This window comes from Paramormyrops kingsleyae, chromosome 6 (genome assembly GCF_048594095.1).
Source record: "Paramormyrops kingsleyae isolate MSU_618 chromosome 6, PKINGS_0.4, whole genome shotgun sequence".
Taxonomy (NCBI): domain Eukaryota; kingdom Metazoa; phylum Chordata; class Actinopteri; order Osteoglossiformes; family Mormyridae; genus Paramormyrops; species Paramormyrops kingsleyae.
In genome coordinates, this window is record NC_132802.1 from 9,967,669 (window position 1) to 9,988,236 (window position 20,568).

Genomic DNA, 20,568 nt, shown 5'->3' on the forward strand with positions numbered 1-20,568 from the left:
CCTAAGCACGTGACGCGCTGGCTGCCCCTGCGCTGTGTGAGAGACGCTGTGCTGACAGACTCCCTTGGCACATCATCCTGTGCTTTATTTTTTTGTACAACACAAAAACAGCACAGCTTCCCCAACTAAATGGGAATTCAGGTATGTGAAACACTTCAAATTGAACTTTCACACTAGTTATCAAAAAACATGTAATTCAGCCTTTTGAAATGAACAAACACCACTAAAGACCTACCCTCCCCACCCACATACCCCTATCAATAAAAAAATTAATACTTTGCTCACTTGTGGGGAACAATAAGGTTAAAAGTAATTAAATCATTATATATAATGTGATCTATCTTGTGCACCCATCACTTTTAATACATTTCAAGAAGAGGTTTGTTTTAAATAGTCAAAGGAAACCAAATGGCCTTCTTTGTACAGATCTTTTAGAGGTAGTATCCCTGCATTTACCCACTGAAACCAGTAGAATGGCTTGTCCGCTAACCAAATTTTTGTGATATGCTAAACAGATGCTTCAGTTGTCAAAGAGGAAGAGCTTTTCACATGACAATGTACCATTTCCCCACTTTCCCTTGAAAATGTAAAGACAGGGCTTAAGGGAGAAGAGGAGATAGCTGACTGTGTTATAAAGGCATCAGTTGGGAAGGTGTCAAATATCTCCTATTTAGTTTGAACCCATGCAGGGATTTTTTCTTTGGCCATATGGATGCTTCACCACATTTATTATATTCCTTTAAAAGTAGTGTAGGAATGGTGAGAGGTAGCATAGGACCACAAGCAATTGCTCTAAGACTACATGGGAAGTCTGGTTTCCCCAATAAAACTGTCAAATGAACTGAATTAGTCAATGTATCACTAGCCCTGTTTACATGGACACATTTTTTTCACTTTTAATCCGATTAATTACAGAAACCGAATACTACGGTGGCCCTGAAGGTCAAAACACAACAACATTTCAGAAAACACAACGACATTTCGGAAAACACAACGACATTTCGGAAAACACGACATTACAGAAAACACAACATTTCAAAAAACGCAACGACATTTCAAAAAACGGAAAGGGTAGGACCACACTTCTTGTTTGTAATTGGACAGTACCCTTGGAGTGACATAGCTACTGTCCAATCAGGAACAAGAAGTGTGGCCCTACCCTTTTCCTGAGTGCCTGTCACTCACGACAGTTCATTTAATGGCTTCGTTCGACTTGGGTTTAGGTCTCTCTGCAGCTGACGTGGCGTGGAGCGAGATCTGCCAGCCGCAGCAGGGGTGGAGTATAAACTGACTGCAGCCAAGTCGGACAACTTCTGCTTGTAGTGTGCGAGACCTGACTGCAATGGCAGCACTGCCAGAAGGGTGTAGATAAATCTATACAAATATCACCTGCATGCACATTACTTCTTTTACCACAACCAACTCCTGATACAAACTGTTAGCAGGGAAAATAAACTAGTGTGTATACTGGCCCTGTGTAAAAAGATAGCAGCCAGGAAAAAGATCAAATACATTTACTTCAAGAATTCAAAGTTTTTATTGTCATGTACAGAGTACAACAATGCAATTCTTACTTGAATGCGTTCTTCACAGACTAGTCACTAGACGATTAAACAAATAAAGCAGCGCAACATTACAGTAACTAACAATAAATAAAGCACTAACTTACGTGTACTATAACAGCATTTATGTCATTTATTTAAACTTTACCAGATAAAATATTCGAGAGAAATAGCAGATAACGCATCGGAACTTCCGGGGATACAAACATCATGCGTGTAACAATCGTCAGGAAAATCTAACCATGATGCATTGCGTCAGGACCAGGATACATAGCTTTAAGCCAGCGCTGTAAGCGGCTGCATGAAGTGAAATGCACTCTATATTTCTCGTGAATCCCCGTGTGATCAGCTGTTTGGAGTTGCTGACATTAGTCCTGTGTATTTAAGTCTGCGTTTAAGTATGTTTCACGAGTCCCATTAACGTAATTTTCAGTTTGCTGCCTGTTCCGTTGTCCTGCTTCAAGTGCTTGTCTTTACCTTTTGATTAAACCCCGTATTCCCCGATTCCTTGCGTCCTGTCCCTGCTTACCCGGTCCGTGCCCCGGCAACACGTGACAGGAACGCTAATGGTTACATAAATATTAGAAAATAGTTAATTTACTATTATACATTTCTCGAAAATAGCGAATGTTTACGTATATAGCAAATGTGTCCCGGATTTCCCTCTCGAGACGAATTTGTTATAAACACCGAAAGGGTTAGTTTACTCACTTTACCTTACTGTGAATGCAAAAGAAAACGGCAGCCAATGCCGTGTTCTATAAATTAGTAAGGGTAATATTAGTATACTGTACTGTGATAGCGTGACAAATATCCGTTAGGCGATACTGTACTCAGATGTTTGTTTTTTTAAAGGTAATGTATTCAAATGGAATTAAAGTGTTTTGGGAGCATATTTAGGGTTTAAACTATAGAAATAAGCACATATTACAATTTTTAGTGACTACCAAACATCCGCGAATCCTCCTCATTCGCCACGGGTTCTTGAACGTAACCTCGCGAATATCCCAGGTCTGACTGTATTTTGATCGAGCGGCTACTCCTCAGAAACTGACATCAGAAGGGCTATCTTATCCGCGCTGTGTGGATCCTGGTCGACCTGGGCAGATGTTTGGACACAAAACTATGTGGCTTACCTTTCAGCTATTACAGTTTTTTTTTTCGATTGCTTAGGCACAATTTTGAAAACTGGGCCCCTTTTTTCAAAACACTTCACACAGTTAATCCAACCACACACTAATTATACACTAATTTATAAAAAGGATATTTTGTCCCCATAACAAAAAACACATTGCTCGTATAATCCAACTCTTTTTTTAATCCGTTACACACTGATGTGCTAAATTTAAAACATTTTTAGTCCTTTTACTTTCTTCATGATTACTGTGAGGAATACAGAGAAAGTACAAAACAAATTCACCATGTTGTTATGTCCGTAAAGTAACACACAGATTACATACTATTAAGAGAACAAGACAGACGGAGACCAAGTTGTGCTGAACTTTTTACAACAATCGCGCACTTCCCAGAGACTTCACCTGTAGGGAGGGCCCTCATGATTCTTTGAATCCTGGGAGTTGTCGTGAACATACACAACACATGTCACTCCAAGGGTACTGTCCAATCACGAACAAGAAGTGTGGTCCTACCCGTTCCGTTTTCTGAAATGTCGTTGTGTTTTCTGTAATCAATGTCGTTGTGTTTTTTGAAATGTTGTTGTGTTTTCTGTAATGTTGTTGTGCTTTTTGAAATGTCGTGTTTTTTTAAATGTGTTTTCTGTAATATCGTTGTGTTTTCTGAAATGTCGTTGTGTTTTTTGAAATGTCGTTGTGTTTTGCACCTTTGTGTTATGCCTGATTATAGTCTGAATTTAATTATAAATACAGAAAATGTTGGAATCGGGTACATTAGCTTTAAATTCGAGAGAGTTGGAGAAACAGTCTAACAGTCTCCGTAGAGAAATTGAAATGCTAGATGAAGCATTGCAAAATGAATCTATATCTTCAAAAATACATAATTTACAGAGTGAAATTGCAACTGAACGTCAGACGTTGAGCAGTCTTAAGGATCAATTAAATGATGGTTTCACAGAAAATGAAAGCATACGTCGTTCTATACGTCCACGTAACCCCACTGAAAGAATGCTTGCCTTTCAAAAGGAAGAAACTCAGAAAAGGGAAGCGAAGCGTCTTTCTGTATACAATCAATGGAAAATGCAAACACGCAATGCAGCTGAGCAGCTTAAAGTGGATATTCCAGATAGCCATTTAGCTAATTTGATTGATATACTGGAAGAAGCAAAGGATAAAGTTATGAATGTTTATGACGGAATCAGACAACATGCTACACCCTCGACTGATGTTAGACGACGAGTAGACGCATGTGAGGCTGTAACGGCAGATATTATCAAGATCATTCATGAAGGACTTGCAGGCATTTATGGAGAGTTTGATCCTGATAGGGAAAGAAGCCGACTTTGTTTGCTGCTTGATTGTAACTATGCTCATTCGATCTATGGATCCACTGCCTCAAGAGTGAGCCATGAATCTGTCTTAGCAATAAAGACTTAGCAATAAAATGTGCTGATGCGGCAGCAGATGTGGCTGCAAAGGAAGACGTCTACAAAATGGTGTTAGAGGAAAGGAGACAAAAGGAAAAGATACAAGACTTAGATGAACAGCACAAAAGGGCTCTTGAAACTCAGCTACGGGAACTGGAATGTCTACAGGCAGAGAAGGACTTAAAGGCTGCTTAGGCTAGGCTGGAGATTTATAGCCAAGAAGCAGCTAGAGAAGTGGTCAGCTTACCTGAAAGGCTTAACATAAAGAAAGAACAAAGCACACTTCAAGGTATAGCTCAGCATAGTCCCAACACAATAGCTGCAACAGCACCCATCGTTGATCCTTCACTAGCTCAAGCCTTTCATGATAGTGTTACTTTGAGCAGACTTCCAGTACCAGAACCACCTGTCTTCACAGGAGATCCCCTTCAGTTTATTGAGTGGAAATCCTCCTTCATGGCCCTCATTGATAGGAAGGGCATTCCAGCTGAAGACAAACTCTTTTATTTCAAGAAATATGTCAGTGGCTTAGCCCGTAAAATCTTAGATGGCACTTTCTTTAGAAATGATGAAGCAGCATATCAAGATGCATGGAGTAAACTGAACACTCGTTGCGGCCAGGCCTTTGCTATACAGAGGGCGTTTAGAGAAAGGTTATCAAAGTGGCCTAAAATCCAGTCAAAGGATGCCATGAGCCTTAGAGACTTCGTTGATTTTTTAAATGCCTGTCAGGATGCCATGGCACATGTCAAGGGTCTTCACATTTTAAATGATTATCAAGAGAATCAAAAACTTGTGCAGAAATTACCTGACTGGGCAGTGAGCCAATGGAATCAAGAAGTCACTCAAGCTTTGAGTAAAACTCAAGAATTTGCCATATTTGTCTCATCAGAAGCAGAAATAGCATGCAATCCAGTAACTTCCTTCCATGCTCTTCGTGCTGAAGAATCCGACACCGAGAAAGGATCACCAAGAGAGAGAAACTCTAGCCTTATATCTGCTTTTCATACTCAGACTGTGAAAATGAATGGACTGCAGGGCCATCTGTTAAACATCATTGTGTGTTTTGTCAAGACAAGCATCAGCTTCATAGCTGTCCCAAATTCATTATCAAAGCCCTTGACGAACGACGGAAGTTTGTTCAAGAGAAGAAACTCTGCTATGGATGTTTAAGTCATGCTGTGAAAGACTGTCATCATCATCTTGCATGCAGTAATTGCAAAGGGAGACATCCTACTTGTCTTCATGATGATCATTTTCTGAAAAGGGAGAAATTTTCATTAGCCACTTGGCAGAATATCACAAGCGAGAGCTCTGCCATGGCACTGAGTGTGGTTAGAGAAGTGCAGACTACTAGCACATCAATGATTGTACCTGTATGGGTGTCGTCACAGAAATATCCAAGCTGTGAAGAACTTGTTTATGCTCTACTGGATACCCAGACCGACACAACTTCTATTGACCATGAGGTGAGTGAGGCTCTTCAAGGTGACACATCAAACACCCGCGGGGTAATATTATCTAATGTCGGTAACATTAACTCGGAAAGGACACTTGCTCCTGAGCTTTGCTCGGTCGCTGGTCGGGGCCGGGAGGACATTTTCCACTTTTTTTCCCGCTCTGGCAGTAGCCTGCTTTGAGAGGGTTTTTTGTGGTTTTTCGGCCTCCCTAGAGCAACTATGCTTTAGTTTAGCTAAACATGGTTCAGCAGGAAGTTAGTCTCGAGTAAGTAATTGTTAATTTGGTTATTTTAAAGGTTTAATTTTAAGGCTGTTATCGCGGACGCTGTCAGATAATTTATAAAAAAGTTCCGATTTAACGCAAGTGCTAATTTAGTGTTTTATTGTACTCGGCACTTTATTGTTTTAACTGTACGTTAATTAGATCAACTAAAAGTTTAAATACGCTATATTAATATACTGGGCTGGGAGTAAAGGACGGGGACATAGTGAGTTAGGTAATTATGGGGCCAGCTCAGTGTTGTGTTTGCAAGATATTTGCCCTTCTGGATGCTTGTGTCCAGTCGGACTTCATCTGCGAACGATGTAAGTTAGTGGACTCACTCATGGTCCAGGTTCGTGACCTCGAGGAGCAACTTGCTCTCATCCAACATAACAATGAGTTAAAGGAGAGCACTAACACGCCTTTTAGGGAGACTGTGTGTATGTCAAGTGGGGAGGGGGGAGAATGATGAACAGCTAGGTTGAGAGAGCTGAGTGAACGTAGGTTGTAGACGTAGAAAAGGGCGTACACCCAAAGTGACGGGGTCTAACCGCTTTCAGGTGCTTCCAGCTTTAGAGCCAGAAGAGACTGGGGAGGCAGGTGGGCCCTTGGGCACCAAGGAGCCGCCTACCCCCAGGAGGAGGGAGGTTGTGGTTTTAGGGGATTCAATTATCAGAGGTGTAGATAGTTATGTGTGCACCCATGATAGAGGGTCCCGTACGGTGTCTTGCATGCCTGGTGCCCAGGTAGGGAACCTTCCGAATCGAGTGGACAGGCTTTTGGCCCCAGCCGGAGTGGATCCAGTAGTCGTGGTGCATGTTGGCACCAATAACATAGGAAAGGGCGGGAGGGCTGTTCTGCAGGATAAATTTATAGAAGTCGCGGATAAGCTTAGAAGCAGAACATCCAGGCAGGACAGGCGGGTCAGGCAGGACCAGCAGTGCCGCGGGCAGAGCGGCGACAGCAGCCGGCGGTGCCGCGGGCAGAGCGGCGACAGCAGCCGGCGGTGCCGCGGGCAGAGCGGCGACAGCAGCCGGCGGTGCCGCGGGCAGAGCGGCGACAGCAGCAGCAGGCGGTGCCGCGGGCCGAGCTGCAGTAGCAGCCGCAGGTGTCGCCGCTGGCTGGTCCGAAGCAGGCAGGTCCGGAACGGGCGCCAGGATGGGCACCGGGCGAGAAGGCGCTGCCCCTTTTAGGGCTCTCGGCACCCGGGGAATAGCGTCCCTAATTGCGCATATCCCACCTTGCCCCAGGCGCGCCGGCCGGTAGTCGTACGACTCCAATGGAGGCGGCTTCTCTGGGTGGGCGCTGGTCAGGTGGGTAGCGACGGGGTCATCCCAGGCGGGGAGCAAGGAGCAGGCCCCCAGGAAGAGAGTCGGGGCGGCTTCTTGCAGCGTTTCAGCTCTCTTCTTTCCCCACTTCTTCTTTCCGCGGGCGGCGGAAGGCGGAGCCGTTGCGGACACGTCGCCCAGGCTACGGGCAACGCGTTAGTTTCTCCGCTGTGTGAGACGCTCACGCAGGCGGCGTAGGCACTTGCGTGCCCACTCGAGCGGGTACTGCTGTCCAGGCGGGCGCTCCTCCGTGAGGAGGTCTGCGCCCCGGGTGGCCAGTTCCAGGGCGATATGGTCCTCTAGTACCTCGGGCTGGGAGCGCCAGTACACAGTCTCCTGCAGCAGACCGAGCCGCTGGTGCTCGGTCTGCCGCGCTGTGTTTTCGTGGAGACTTGTCATTCTGTCAGCGTTCGCGGGGAGGGCGAGCAGGAAAGCAGGTGAGCGAAGCCAGGAAGTCCGGTAAAGGGGTTTATTGGGTAAATGGAGAACAGGCACGGACATCCACGGACAATACAATGACAAGTCTGGGGAAGACTGACTCAGACGAGGACTAAATACAAAAGACGGGCTAGACATAAAAGGACACAGGTGATCACAATCAGGGCTGAACACGAGGTAACGAGGTGGGAGTGGCACACATCAGGAGCGGACAGAGCGGATCATGACAATTAGAAACAAAATGAATGATTTAGAGGCTTTAATTTCATCGGACACTTACGACATTATAGGAATATCTGAAACATGGATGAGTGACAATGATGGTGAAGAATATAATATGGATGGTTATACGTTGTTCCGTAGAGACCGGATAGGCAAGAAGGGAGGTGGTGTTGCAGTATATGTAAAAGAAAACTCACTGATAAAAATAAAAGTACAGAAGCTGTATGGATAAAACTTGATGCTAAAGACTCAAATGGCCTAATTGTCGAGGTTTGTTATAGAGCACCTAATGTAGCTGCAGAGGAAAGCAGAATGTTATATGACGATATCAGGATTATGAGTAATAAAAATGATGTGGTGGTTATGGGTGATTTTAATTTACCTGGGATACAGTGGGACATAGTCTCTGGCTCTTCTGTAAATGAACTTGAGATGGTGGATTTAGTACAGGATTGTTTTTTTACTTTGTTAATACCCCTACCAGGGGAGAAGCCCTTCTTGATCTTGTTTTCTCTAATAACCAGGATAGGATTGGAAAATTAGAGGTTTTAGAACCATTGGATGGTAGTGATCATAACATGGATAATTCGAGGTTAATTTTAGTGCCCGAACAGCAAAGTTGAAATTAAAAGTATACAATGTTAGGAAGGCTAACTTTAATGGTATGAGACTGAAAGTAGAACCTGTAAACTGGATGGAGTTAAATAGCAAAACGGTTGAAGAGGCATGGGAATTTTTTTAAAAGCACATTGTTGCAAGTGCAAGAGGACTTCATACCTGTTTCCAGCAAAACTAAATCTAGGAAATGACAACCAAGGTGGTTTACTAAGGAAATTAAGAATAAAGTCAGGATGAAAAGGGCTCTGTTCCACAATTGGAAAATAACTAATGATTTCAAAATTAAGCAGGAGTATCTAAGTCTACAAGTAGAGTTAAAAAATAAAATTAGACTGTCCAAGAGGGATGTAGAAAGAAAAATTGCATTGGAGGCTAAGGATGACAAAAGTTTCTTCCAATATTTTAACTCCAAAAGAGCTCTAAAAGCTGAAATGACTAATTTGCAGGATATTAAGGGCCTTATAATTGAAAATGAAATTGATATAGTAAATGAGTTTAATGATTATTTTTCACGGGTGTTCACAGTAGAGAACACAAGTAACTTACCACCAATTAGTACGAATACATCATCGTCTATGACCAATATATGTATAACTGAGGCTGATGTGATACTAAGCCTAGCTAAACTCAAAATAAATAAATCGCAGGGCCCTGAAGGCATCTTACCTATAGTTTTAAAAAAGATGAGGGATATTATTAGCCAACCTTTAACTTTAATATTCCAGAAATCGTTATCTGCAGGTGTGGTACCTTCAGATTGGAAGCATGCTAATATAACACCCATATTCAAGAAAGGGGATAGAAGTAATCCAGCAAACTATTAGCGAATCAGTTTAACTAGCATTACTGGAAAAATAATGGAAGCTATAATCCAAGTGAAAATGGTAGATTACCTGGATGCAAATAACATTCTGAGGGATAGCCAACATGGATTTAGGAGAGGTAGATCCTGTTTGACGAATCTACTTGAGTTCTTTGAGGAAGCTACAAGTGAAATTGATCACAAAAAGGCCTACGATTTGATCTACTTAGATTTCCAGAAGGCCTTTGATTCCCCGAATGGAATTGACCGCGGCTACCGTTGCCGTTAAGATAGATGGCGTCCTGAGAAGAGAGCTACAATTGGATCTTGCAGAATCAATTTTTTGGACTGACAGTACGGTGGTACTCTGGTATCTCCAGAACAAGACCACACGTTTCCGCACATTTGTGGCAAACGGAGTTTCAGCTATTCTGAAGAGCTCTAATGTGGATCAGTGGAGACATGTCAGCACAGACAAGAATCCGACTGACTGCACCTCTAGAGGGCAAAGAGTGGATGAATTCATGAAGAACACTGCTTGGGTAGCTGGACCTGATTTTCTCTGCAGTCCTGTAGAGTGTTGGCCCAGTACTCCATTGAGCCACATGCAAATCACTTCAGATGACTGGTCAACTACTACTCATCGTGGATTAAGTTAAAAAGAACTGTGGCGTGGTTCCAGAAACTTAAAGCCTTATGGAGTCTCTGTCAAAAATGCAAAGAGCTGTGTGCAGCCAATGCGGAGAACAGCTTAGATCATGGTCAACATCTGATCCAAAGTCAGATTGACAGTTTCAAGGCGAGCTTTAGGCATACACAACTTGCAGTGGAAGAACTGGATCAAGCAGAACGTGACATAATCAAATTCTGTCAAAGGGAGAAATTTTCAGTAGAGATTTCAGCTTTACACAAGGGGCAGAATATGAAACATAGTAGTCACTTGTACAAGCTGAACCCTGTACTTCAGGATGATCTGTTGCTCCGTTGGTGAGTTGGTGGGAGACTGAGTCGGGCAGCTATGCCAGAAAGTAGCAAGCAGTCTGTCATCTTGTCCAGAGACTTTCACATTGCCGATTTAGTCCTCCAACAGATACATAAAGAGACTGGGCACGGTCACATGCTCACTAGATTGCGCCAGAGGATTTGGATTCCGAGCGCCAATACGGCCATCGGAAAGGTCATTGTAAAGTGTGTGACATGTCACCGCTTGCATAGAAAGGTTGGAAAACAACTAATGGCTGATCTTCCACAAGAGCGAGTGATGCCAGATGATCCACCCTTTACCCGAGTAGGTGTAGCTTATTTTGGACCATTCGAGGTGAGGCGTGGAAGAACCCTCTTGAAAAGATATGGAGTCATATTCACTTGTTTAGCCATTCGTGCAGTGCACATCGAGCTGGCCTCATCATTAGACATCGATTCGTGTATAAATGCAATTCGGCGCTTCATAGCACGGAGAGGACAAGTGAAGGAGATTTGCTCGAATAACGGGACGAATTTTGTTGCAGCCAATCGTGAGCTGAAGGCAGCCATTGCTGACTGGAACACTTCAGAGTTTCAGCATCTGTTCCACCAGCATGGAATTAAACGGACATTCAACCCTCCTGCTGCTTCGCATTACGTTGGAGCGTGGGAGAGGTTGATAAGATCAATCAGAAAGGTGCTGATTTCCACTGCAAAGGAGCAAATTCTTGATGAGGAAGGCCTTCATACAGTCTTATGTGAGGCAGAGTCGATCATCAACAGCCGACCAATAACTAAGGCATCCAGTGACCCGAATGATTTGGAGGCTCTGACACCTAATCATCTGCTGTTGCTGAAAACAACACCATTGTTGCCTCCAGGATTGTTTGACCAGGATGACTTCTATTCATGGCACAGATGGAAACAGGTGCAATATACACTCACCTAAAGGATTATTAGGAACACCATACTAATATGGTGTTTGACCCCCTTTCCCCTTCAGAACTGCCTTAATTCTATGTGGCATTGATTCAACAAGGTGCTGAAAGCATTCTTTAGAAATGTTGGCCCATATTGATAGGATAGCATCTTGCAGTTGATGGAGATTTGTGGGATGCACATCCAGGGCACGAAGCTCCCGTTCCACCACATCCCGAAGATGCTCTATTGGGTTGAGATCTGGTGACTGTTGGGGCCATTGTAGTACAGTGAACTCATTGTCATGTTCAAGAAACCAATTTGAAATGATTCGAGCTTTGTGACATGGTGCATTATCCTCCTGGAAGTAGCCATCAGAGGATGGGTACATGGTGGTCATAAAGGGATGGACATGGTCAGAAACAATGCTCAGGTAGGCCGTGGCATTTAAACGATGCCCAATTGGCACTAAGGGGCCTAAAGTGTGCCAAGAAAACATCCCCCACACCATTACACCACCAGCAGCAGCCTGCACAGTGGTAACAAGGCATGATGGATCCATGTTCTCATTCTGTTTACGCCAAATTCTGACTCTACCATTTGAATATCTCAACAGAAATCGAGACTCATCAGACCAGGCAACATTTTTCCAGTCTTCAACTGTCCAATTTTGGTGAGCTCGTGCAAATTGTAGCCTCTTTTTCCTATTTGTAGTGAAGATGAGTGGTACCCGGTGGGGTCTTCTGCTGTTGTAGCCCATCCGCCTCAAGGTTGTGCGTGTTGTGGCTTCACAAATGCTTTGCTGGATACCTCGGTTGTAACGAGTGGTTATTTCAGCCAAAGTTGCTCTTCTATCAGCTTGAATCAGTCGGACCATTCTCCTCTGACCTCTAGCATCAACAAGGCATTTTCGCCCACAGGACTGCCGCATACTGGATGTTTTTCCCTTTGCACACCATTCTTTGTAAACCCTAGAAATGGTTGTGCGTGAAAATCCCAGTAACTGAGCAGATTGTTAAATACTCAGACCGGCCCGTCTGGCACCAACAACCATGCCGCGCTCAAAATTGCTTAAATCACCTTTCTTTCCCATTCTGACATTCAGTTTGGAGTTCAGGAGATTGTCTTGACCAGGACCACAACCCTAAATGCATTGAAGCAACTGCCATGTGATTGGTTGATTAGCTAATTGCATTAATGAGAAATTGAACAGATGTTCCTAATAATCCTTTAGGTGAGTGTATGTCCAATTTATTCTGGAAAAGATGGACTAAAGAGTACCTACCTCAACTCCAAGAGCGCCAGCGGTGGGCCACAGCAGAAAGTGATGTCGTTCTTCCCGTAGGTGACTGCGCCAAGGAATTCTTGGATTATGGGCAAGATCATCGAAGCAGTTCCAGACAAGAAGGGTCTTGTCCGCAGAGTACAGATAAAGACAAAGACTAACGTCTTGGACAGACCCATTACGAAGGTTTGTCTGCTCGTGGAATCTGACTGGGCTAGTGGTAAAGATTGAGCCCCAACGATAAGCCATGTGCTAGCAACCTCTGGCTTTCTTTGTATTTCTTTCTTTCACTCTCTTTCCTCTCTGTGTCTTTCTCTTCATTCTTTTTTTTGGATATGGACTGATAATGGACTTTACATCCTTTGAAAAGTCGAATGACAAAGCAATGGACATTTAGTGTGTTCATTAATAGCATCTTTGTCATGTGAGAAATTTGGATATTTCTTAATGTGGATACTATTCATATTGTGCATAGTTAAGAGAAATATGGTAAATGTTCTAAGATGTTTGTTATTAGAACAATTAGGGGCTGGTTATGTAGGTGCCAGATGTTTAACACTGGAATTTAAATTAGGTTTATATCTGATATTTTATATACGTTCATGATTCACATAATTCATAATTTAGCATTTATAATGTACATGGTTAAAACTTGGATTTAGTGCCATTGCACTTTAATGATGAAAATAGGTACTGCCACTTTAAGCACATAGGGGCAATGGCGGCACGTTGTGCATGGTAGTGCTTTAGCGTTAGCCACAAGACTCCTTTTTTAAATTGTTTAGGATATTTCCAAAACGAATGTTCAAGTCATTTAGGATTGTACAACAGTCTTTATTAAGAGCAATATGGGGATCCCCAACAAATGGGAAGCTACAGGAGGGCAGAGTGGCAGTGGGGGGGGTTGTGCTTATTCATGCCTCCCTGCGTGTTTCTGCAAAGGAGCCAACACAACACCTGGGTTCCTCTGCTCACTCTCAGTGGTGTAGAGGCGCCGCTCCTGGATGTAGCTCAGCACCGGGTCAGGCAGCAGGTACCGGACACTGTGGCCACGTCGCAGCGCGCGGCGGATGTGTGTAGCCGACACGTCGTTGGCCACCCATTCCCGCACCACGTGGATGTTGTGTCGGTGTGGCCAGAGTAGGTCGGAGCCCTGGATGAAGGCCTCCGGATCAGGACCACCGCGGGTGATGCACACCAGCCCGTAGCTGCTGACGATCTCCTCGATGTCCTCGGGCTTCCACAGCCCAGGCACCCCGAAGGAGTCCAGCACGTCAGCGCCACACAGGAGAATCAACCACAGCTCATCTGGGGGGGCAGCGGAACCATCAGCATTAAAGGATGCAGTTTACAGATCCCCCAGGGGGAAATCAGGTTACTTAACTGAGTGTGAGAGCAAAAGAATGAAGAATCACACCCAACTACTCCATTTCTGGGCAGGAAAAGTAAACAAATATCCAAATTCCATCTTTGCAAACCACTAATCCCCACCCTAAAGTCATGGTGTGAGTGGGGGGACCTATTTCAGGCAGCAGAGGGCACAAAGAAGGGCATATCCAGGATGGGATGCCAGTCCCAGGCCAGGATAAGTGGGTAGAAGATGGATAGAAGGGTGGATGGATGTTGTATGTCTCTTCAGATGTTGTGATAATTTCGACACCATCGAGGAGAGTAGCATAATACACTAATAAGGCAAGGGGACTGTGTAAGAAGAAGCTTTGATTGGTACCTGTTTTTTAAGGTGGCTCCCTGGGTGCAATCGCTGCCTCCTCGAGCTTGCTCCTCTTGGTGGAGCAATATGGGGATCCCAAACAAATGGGACGATAGAAATGGCCAGGTGACGAGGCTACAGGAGGGCAGAGTGGCAGTGGGGGGGTTGTGCTTATTCATGCTTCCCTGCGTTTTTCTGCAGAGGAGCCAGCACAACACCTGGGTTCCTCTGCTCACTCTGTGGTGTAGAGGCCCCGCTCCTGAATGTAGCCAAGCACCGGATCAGGCAGCAGGTACCGGACACTGTGGCCACGCCGCAGCGCGCGGCGGATGTGAGTGGCCGACACGTCGTTGGCCACCCACTCCCGCACCACGTGGATATTGTGGCGGTGTGGCCAGAGGAGGTCGGAGCCCTGAATGAAGGCCTCTGGATCAGAACCACCGCGGGTGATGCACACTAGCCCGTAGCTGCTGACAATCTCCTCGATATCCTCAGGCTTCCACAGCCCAGGCACTCCGAAGGAGTCCAGCATGTCAGCGCCACACAGGAGCATCAACCGCGGCTCATCTGGGGAGGCAGCGGAACCATCAGCATTAAAGGATGCAGTTTACAGATCCCCCAGGGGGAAATCAGGTTACTTAACTGAGTGTGAGAGCAAAAGAATGAAGAATCACACCCAACTACTCCATTTCTGGGCAGGAAAAGTAAACAAATATCCAAATTCCATCTTTGCAAACCACTAATCCCCACCCTAAAGTCATGGTGTGGGTGGGGGGACCTATTCCAGGCAGGATAAGTGGGTAGAAGATGGATAGAAGGATGGATGGATGTTGTATGTCTCTTCAGGTGTTGTGATAATTTTGACACCATCGAGGAGAGTAGCATAATGCAGTAGTAATGCAAGGGGACTGTGTAAGGGGAAGCTTTGATTGGTACCTGATCTTTGAGGTGGCCCCTCCTCGAGCTTCCTCCTCTTGGTGGCACTGCTGGCATCCATGCGCTTTCTTTTCCTTCCAGCCTTCGCAGTGCCCACCACATCAGTGTCCGGTTCCCGGGAGAGCAGTTCCTGCCGGTGATGCCTGGGAGCAGATGTTAAAGATCAGTTCAGCCAACAGGGGGTGTAGCGGTCAAAGGAAAGGACTCATAGCTGAAAGGTTGATTTCTAAGACGGGGCCCTTTCACCCTTAGGGTGAGCTCACCGTAGCACTTTCACCGTCTCTAGCCAGTTGGCCTGCCTGCTCTCCCAGGTGTCCACCCCGATCCAGCTGGAGCTCTCTGCTGCCAGCTTGGCCATTTCTCCTCGATGGCTGGCCTCGATCAGGCCCTTCTTCTCATAGCCATCCCCCACTGGTGATAGGATCCCCTGGACTACTTCATACTGTCCTGGGAAAGCCAAGCACAGCACAAGAGTCCTATGTTGAGTATGGGTCATGCTTTTTAACAAATTAAGTTTCACATTTAAACCTTGTGGAGCTAAAAGTTAAGACAGCACGTTATTTACCAATAAAGAGGCTGGGTATGTCATACTTAATGTTCCCATTAAAAATTACAACTTTTTAATATAGAAAATCAAGTTGGCACAAGCATTTTGTTAGCAACTTATGACAGGCCAGTGCACCGTGTATGAAGGCAAGCAGGAGGAGTACCTGTGTCCTCCAGGTGATCTCGTGCCAGTTCGAACATGCGCAAATGCATGTTCGTTATTGGATTGAAGGAGCCACATGCCAGGAGGACCACTTTAGTTTTCTTTGGTTGCTGCAGAAAATACATTGGGAAAAATTACAAAATGACACTACATGTAGTCGCATGCAGTTTTCTGAATGGGCAGAAGGACAGGGTCCAGTGACAGCACCAGTCTGCTAGTGACCTTCCAACTATCAGCTTAAGGTCTTAACCCAGTGAGCTAAACACGACTGCACACCGTCACACAGCTCAAACCTCTTCCTTAAGTTTGCGGACGACACGACTGTGGTGGGTCTCATTAGCAATAGGGATGAGACTGATTACAGAAGCGAGGTGAGCCGCCTGGCCACGTGGTGCGGAGACAACAATCTCTCTCTGAATGTGGAGAAGACGAAGGAGATTGTTTTTGACTTCAGGAGAGCGCACACTCAGCACGCCCCTCTGACCATCAATGGTGCGTCTGTGGAGAGAGTGCGCGGTACCAAGTTTCTGGGTGTGCACATCACTGAGGATCTCTCCTGGACAAACAACACCACTGCACTGGCCAAAAAATCACAACAGCGTCTCTACTTCCTTCGCAAACTAAGAAGAGCAAGAGCACCAGCCCCCATCATGTTCACCTTCTACAGAGGCACCATTGAGAGCATCCTGACAGGCTGCATCACTGTGTGGTTTGGAGCCTGCAAGGCATCCTGCCATAAAACCCTCCAATGCATAGTGAGAGCAGCTGAGAGGAGCATTGGTGTCCCTCTCCCCTCCCTCCAGGCCATCTACAGTACCCGTCTCACCAAGAAAGCTCTCTGCATAGCAGCCGATCCCACCCACCCAATGCAAAGCTTCTTCAGCCTGCTGCCATCAGGGAGGAGACTGCGATGTCTCCAGGCCAGGACCAGCAGACTGATGGACAGTTTCATCCATCAGGTTGTCAGGAAGCTCAACTCCCCTCACTTCCCCCTTCTGCCCCACGGACTTTCTGAAACTTTCTGAATCTCTGTTATACACACACTAACACCCACACACTCACTCACCTGCACCAGTCACTTTGTGTAGCATTAGTCTGCTACTCAGCCTACCTCATAAATGACTGTCTGTCCAAGGCTGCTCGTTATTACTTATCACCTCTTACGAGCTCTATTGCACTTTATGTCTGATCTGCACTCTCTGCCACGTGCCCTTGTATATTGTATTTATTTATTCATATTTTTATTACTTGTATTCTTAAAGTTTTTTTTTGTATTAATGTAACTGTTAACTAGGGTTTGTGAGAAAACGTTATTTCAATTCTCTGTATTTTCTGTACATGTGGCAGAATTGACAATTAAAGCTGACTTTGACTTTGACTTTTTGACTTTGACAATACACCCAAACAAGCCAGATGCTTCAGTTTCTTACTCTAAGTTCTTGATATTTCAGTACTTAATCCAACAATAATTGGTAATACTCCATTGAATATTTGCCTCAACAGAATTCTGAAAATGATTTCCATAACATAAATCTGCTTATAGATAAGGATATAATGCACCATACTACTAAGCAACCTTAAATTATGCATTTCAGTCGTGATCCAAATGACAGCACAAGCGACATTTTTATAATTTTCAAACTGACTGCTTATCCTTATTCGCAATTATCATGAACGTGACTAGAACAGTCGTAGTTTAATCGCATATCTCAGTTAAAGCTATCCCACATCACAAAATTAAAGGTCTAACGCTTCACTACCAGTACATCAATCAAAGCGGAAGATAATAGAGCTTGTTCGCTTTTTCCCCAAACGGGATACAAGCCCGAATTAACCGATCATCTCCAGTTGTAATCAGCACATGTACAGCACTCCGTATGTTTAAGCACTCGTCCCCCAGGACCCCCAAAATACCTCAAAGCTCCGCGCAGTGCGAGTGCGCTTGGCACTACCGACGGGACGTTTCCGAGACATCGTTCTTCCACTAGGAATGGGATGATTCCGAGACATCGAAGCTAGTACCGCCCTCGTGAAGTTCAGACGTACTGTTTCAAAGCTCGTATGGACAGCAATTGCCATGTGACGTCGGAAGCTTCGAAGTTTTAGAACGCGTGTACGCAATTTCGAACCAAGTTCCATTGAACCACGCCCACATTCCAGTGACGTAAAATTAGCTCCGATCAAGCACAGGCATGCGCAGACGGAATGGCATGGAGTCAACGTTGCAATTCGGTGGAGCAAACGAATTGCATGTTATTTAATCACTATTATTATTAGGACTGTTTCATATCCATAAAACAAAATGGATCGATACTGAACCTAACTTTTCATATATTTTTCAAACAATATATATATATATATATATATATATATATATATATATATATATATATATACTGATAATTTCATTGCAGTAGCTTGGGCTGTTTTGCGCACTCGCTACAGCTTGTGATAAAAGAGGGGCTGCTATCTCAACAAAGTGTAAGTAACACTGGAAGAAAAATTGGGGGACATTTTTTTTAAGCTTTCGCCACTTTCGCGTATTTCTCTTGGAATATATTCATATCGAACTAGGCCCGAGGAAAGGGGGGTGCAGCCGGTACATCGCTCCGGTGCCTGTGAAGCTCAAGGAGGCCCATGAAGCCCAACGCTTCCCATATTTTTTATTATACAGTGATCCCCAGCTATACTGCGCTTCAGCTATTGCGCCCCCGCTGTATCGCGGATTTTTCTGTGGAACATACGTAATTTTCTATCGCGGAAATCTGTGGTTTTATAATGATAGTTTTTAATTAAATAGTTTTACATTGAAATAAGCATTTTTCTATGCTAAACTATTAATAACAACAATGCATTACTGATACGTGTACTGTATATAAATAAAACTTGAGTAAACATTCAGTAAGTATATTCTACCCGTAGTGCACCTTGCAGCCTATTCATAACAAAGCATACGGTTTTCAGCAGACATTATGTGTGCTAGACAAAAATTCGTTAGAAAAATATTTTAATTTATAATAACTAACGTATACATAACATTTAAGCGATACACTAGTAAATCATAAAACATAGGCTACTACTACGTACAGGAATAGCCTACGTAGACATGCAGATCGAGTCGCAATTCATAATGAAATGTGCATTGTCATGGATGGCACTGGAGAATCCCCATCGGCATCTCAGCCACGCCCCCTCGAGGATCCCGGTCGATAGGGCTTCCCCGAGGTTTTCGCACCCTGTCGTCTAGTTTTTCTTATTTTACCGGTTGCTCCCGTCTCGGACACTCCACTCCCAACTGTTCGTAGTTTTCCCCGGTTTCGGTACTCTATATCTGGCAGCTCGGTTTTCCGATCCGTGCAAGATCTTCATGGTGTGCCCAGAGCTCGAGCGTTTTCTCCTGTGTCTGATTATTGGTGTTCTGACGTCTGCTACGATTCCTAGACTCCGAGTTTTTGCCTGCCCCCTTCTGTACCGACGCCGATTGCCCGACCCCTGCCTTAAATATATGGAAATAGGCTACCTGAAGCAGATCCGCGTCAGTGTCCGTCTTCTTGCCCTCATAACAGTACATACGCTTTTCATTTGTCACTACGCGTGGTATAGACAAGAGTTCGTTAGAGCAATACGTATTAGAATTTATAATAACTATAACATAACTAAATATACATATACATTACATATTATTATTATTATTATTATTATTATTATTATGTTACTCATATCCTTAGCCCGACATCCACATATCATATGTTTTTACAAAGTGTGTTTTAATACGTTTAAGTTTACATGTGTTTACATGTGTTTAAAGTGTATCGGAGGGGTATTTTATAGCTTAAACTATATTTTTAAAAATGTTTATTTATATGGTCTTTGTATATCGCGGATTTTCACCTTTCGCTGATGGGTCTGGAACGTAACTTCGATCCGCGATAGGCAGGGGACATTTATACCTATAGCCTACATAATTATCTAAATGTACCAATGTAACCTACAATTGTTATAAATAAATAATAATATACAAACATACATGTGTGTAGAATTTTGTATAAGGGCCCATACACCTTCTTCGTACCGGGGCCCGGATTTTCTCTCGGCGGCCCTGGTTACAGATGCTCAGTTGTTTTGCACCAATAATACCTCCATAGAATCCCATCCCATCATACATTGCTGGCTGCAACAACGCAATGAAGATGCAAAAGACTTTTCGGCCGAATAGCAGAACCGAAATAAACTTTGGGTAATTGCCTGATCATTGATGTACCAATGTGTTCAAACTAAATCATCACTAATCAAAAGTATAATGGTGGGTGATACCAAAAAGAACACGTTTACTGCAGCAAGTGTAGCAAAATTGAGTTTCTTACTTCGTGATAGGATTTGTGGACTTGTAACCACATTAATCGCACACTTCCCAGAGACTTCACCTGTAGGGAGGGCCCTCATGACGCTTTGAATCCTGGGAGTTGTAGTGAACACAACACATGTCACTCCAAGGGCACTGTCCAATCACGAACAAGAAGTGTGGTCCTTCCCTTTCCGTTTTCTGAAATGTCATTGTGTTTTCTGTAATGCCGTTGTGTTTTTTGAAATGTCGTTGTGTTTTTTGAAATGTGTTTATTTTAGCAGAAATATAAAATGTGTTTATTTTAGCAGAAATATAAAGTACAGGTATTTTATGGGACCTACTGAAATAAAGGTAGCTGATTATGAGAAAGACCTTGGTGTGCATGTTGATGCTTCCATGTCTCATTCTCGCCAGTGCGGGGAAGCAATAAAAAAGGCCAATAGGATGTT

The 20,568-nt window shown here is 44.2% G+C and overlaps 1 protein-coding gene and 1 pseudogene across 1 annotated transcript; both read right to left on the reverse strand.

Moving 5' to 3' along the window:
* Positions 1–13,231: 13,231 nt before the first annotated feature.
* Positions 13,232–14,308, reverse strand: LOC140591732 (nicotinamide/nicotinic acid mononucleotide adenylyltransferase 1 pseudogene; annotated as a pseudogene).
* On the reverse strand, positions 13,590–17,932 carry LOC111855645 (nicotinamide/nicotinic acid mononucleotide adenylyltransferase 1-like). Its single transcript, XM_072713622.1, has 6 exons — positions 17,689–17,932; positions 15,776–15,884; positions 15,329–15,512; positions 15,066–15,208; positions 14,148–14,696; positions 13,590–13,726 (listed from the first exon to the last, which is right to left on the reverse strand). The coding sequence occupies exons 1-5, from the start codon at positions 17,911–17,913 to the stop codon at positions 14,362–14,364; spliced, it is 996 nt and encodes a 331-aa protein (XP_072569723.1). The 5' UTR covers positions 17,914–17,932; the 3' UTR covers positions 13,590–13,726; positions 14,148–14,361.
* Positions 17,933–20,568: the final 2,636 nt, after the last annotated feature.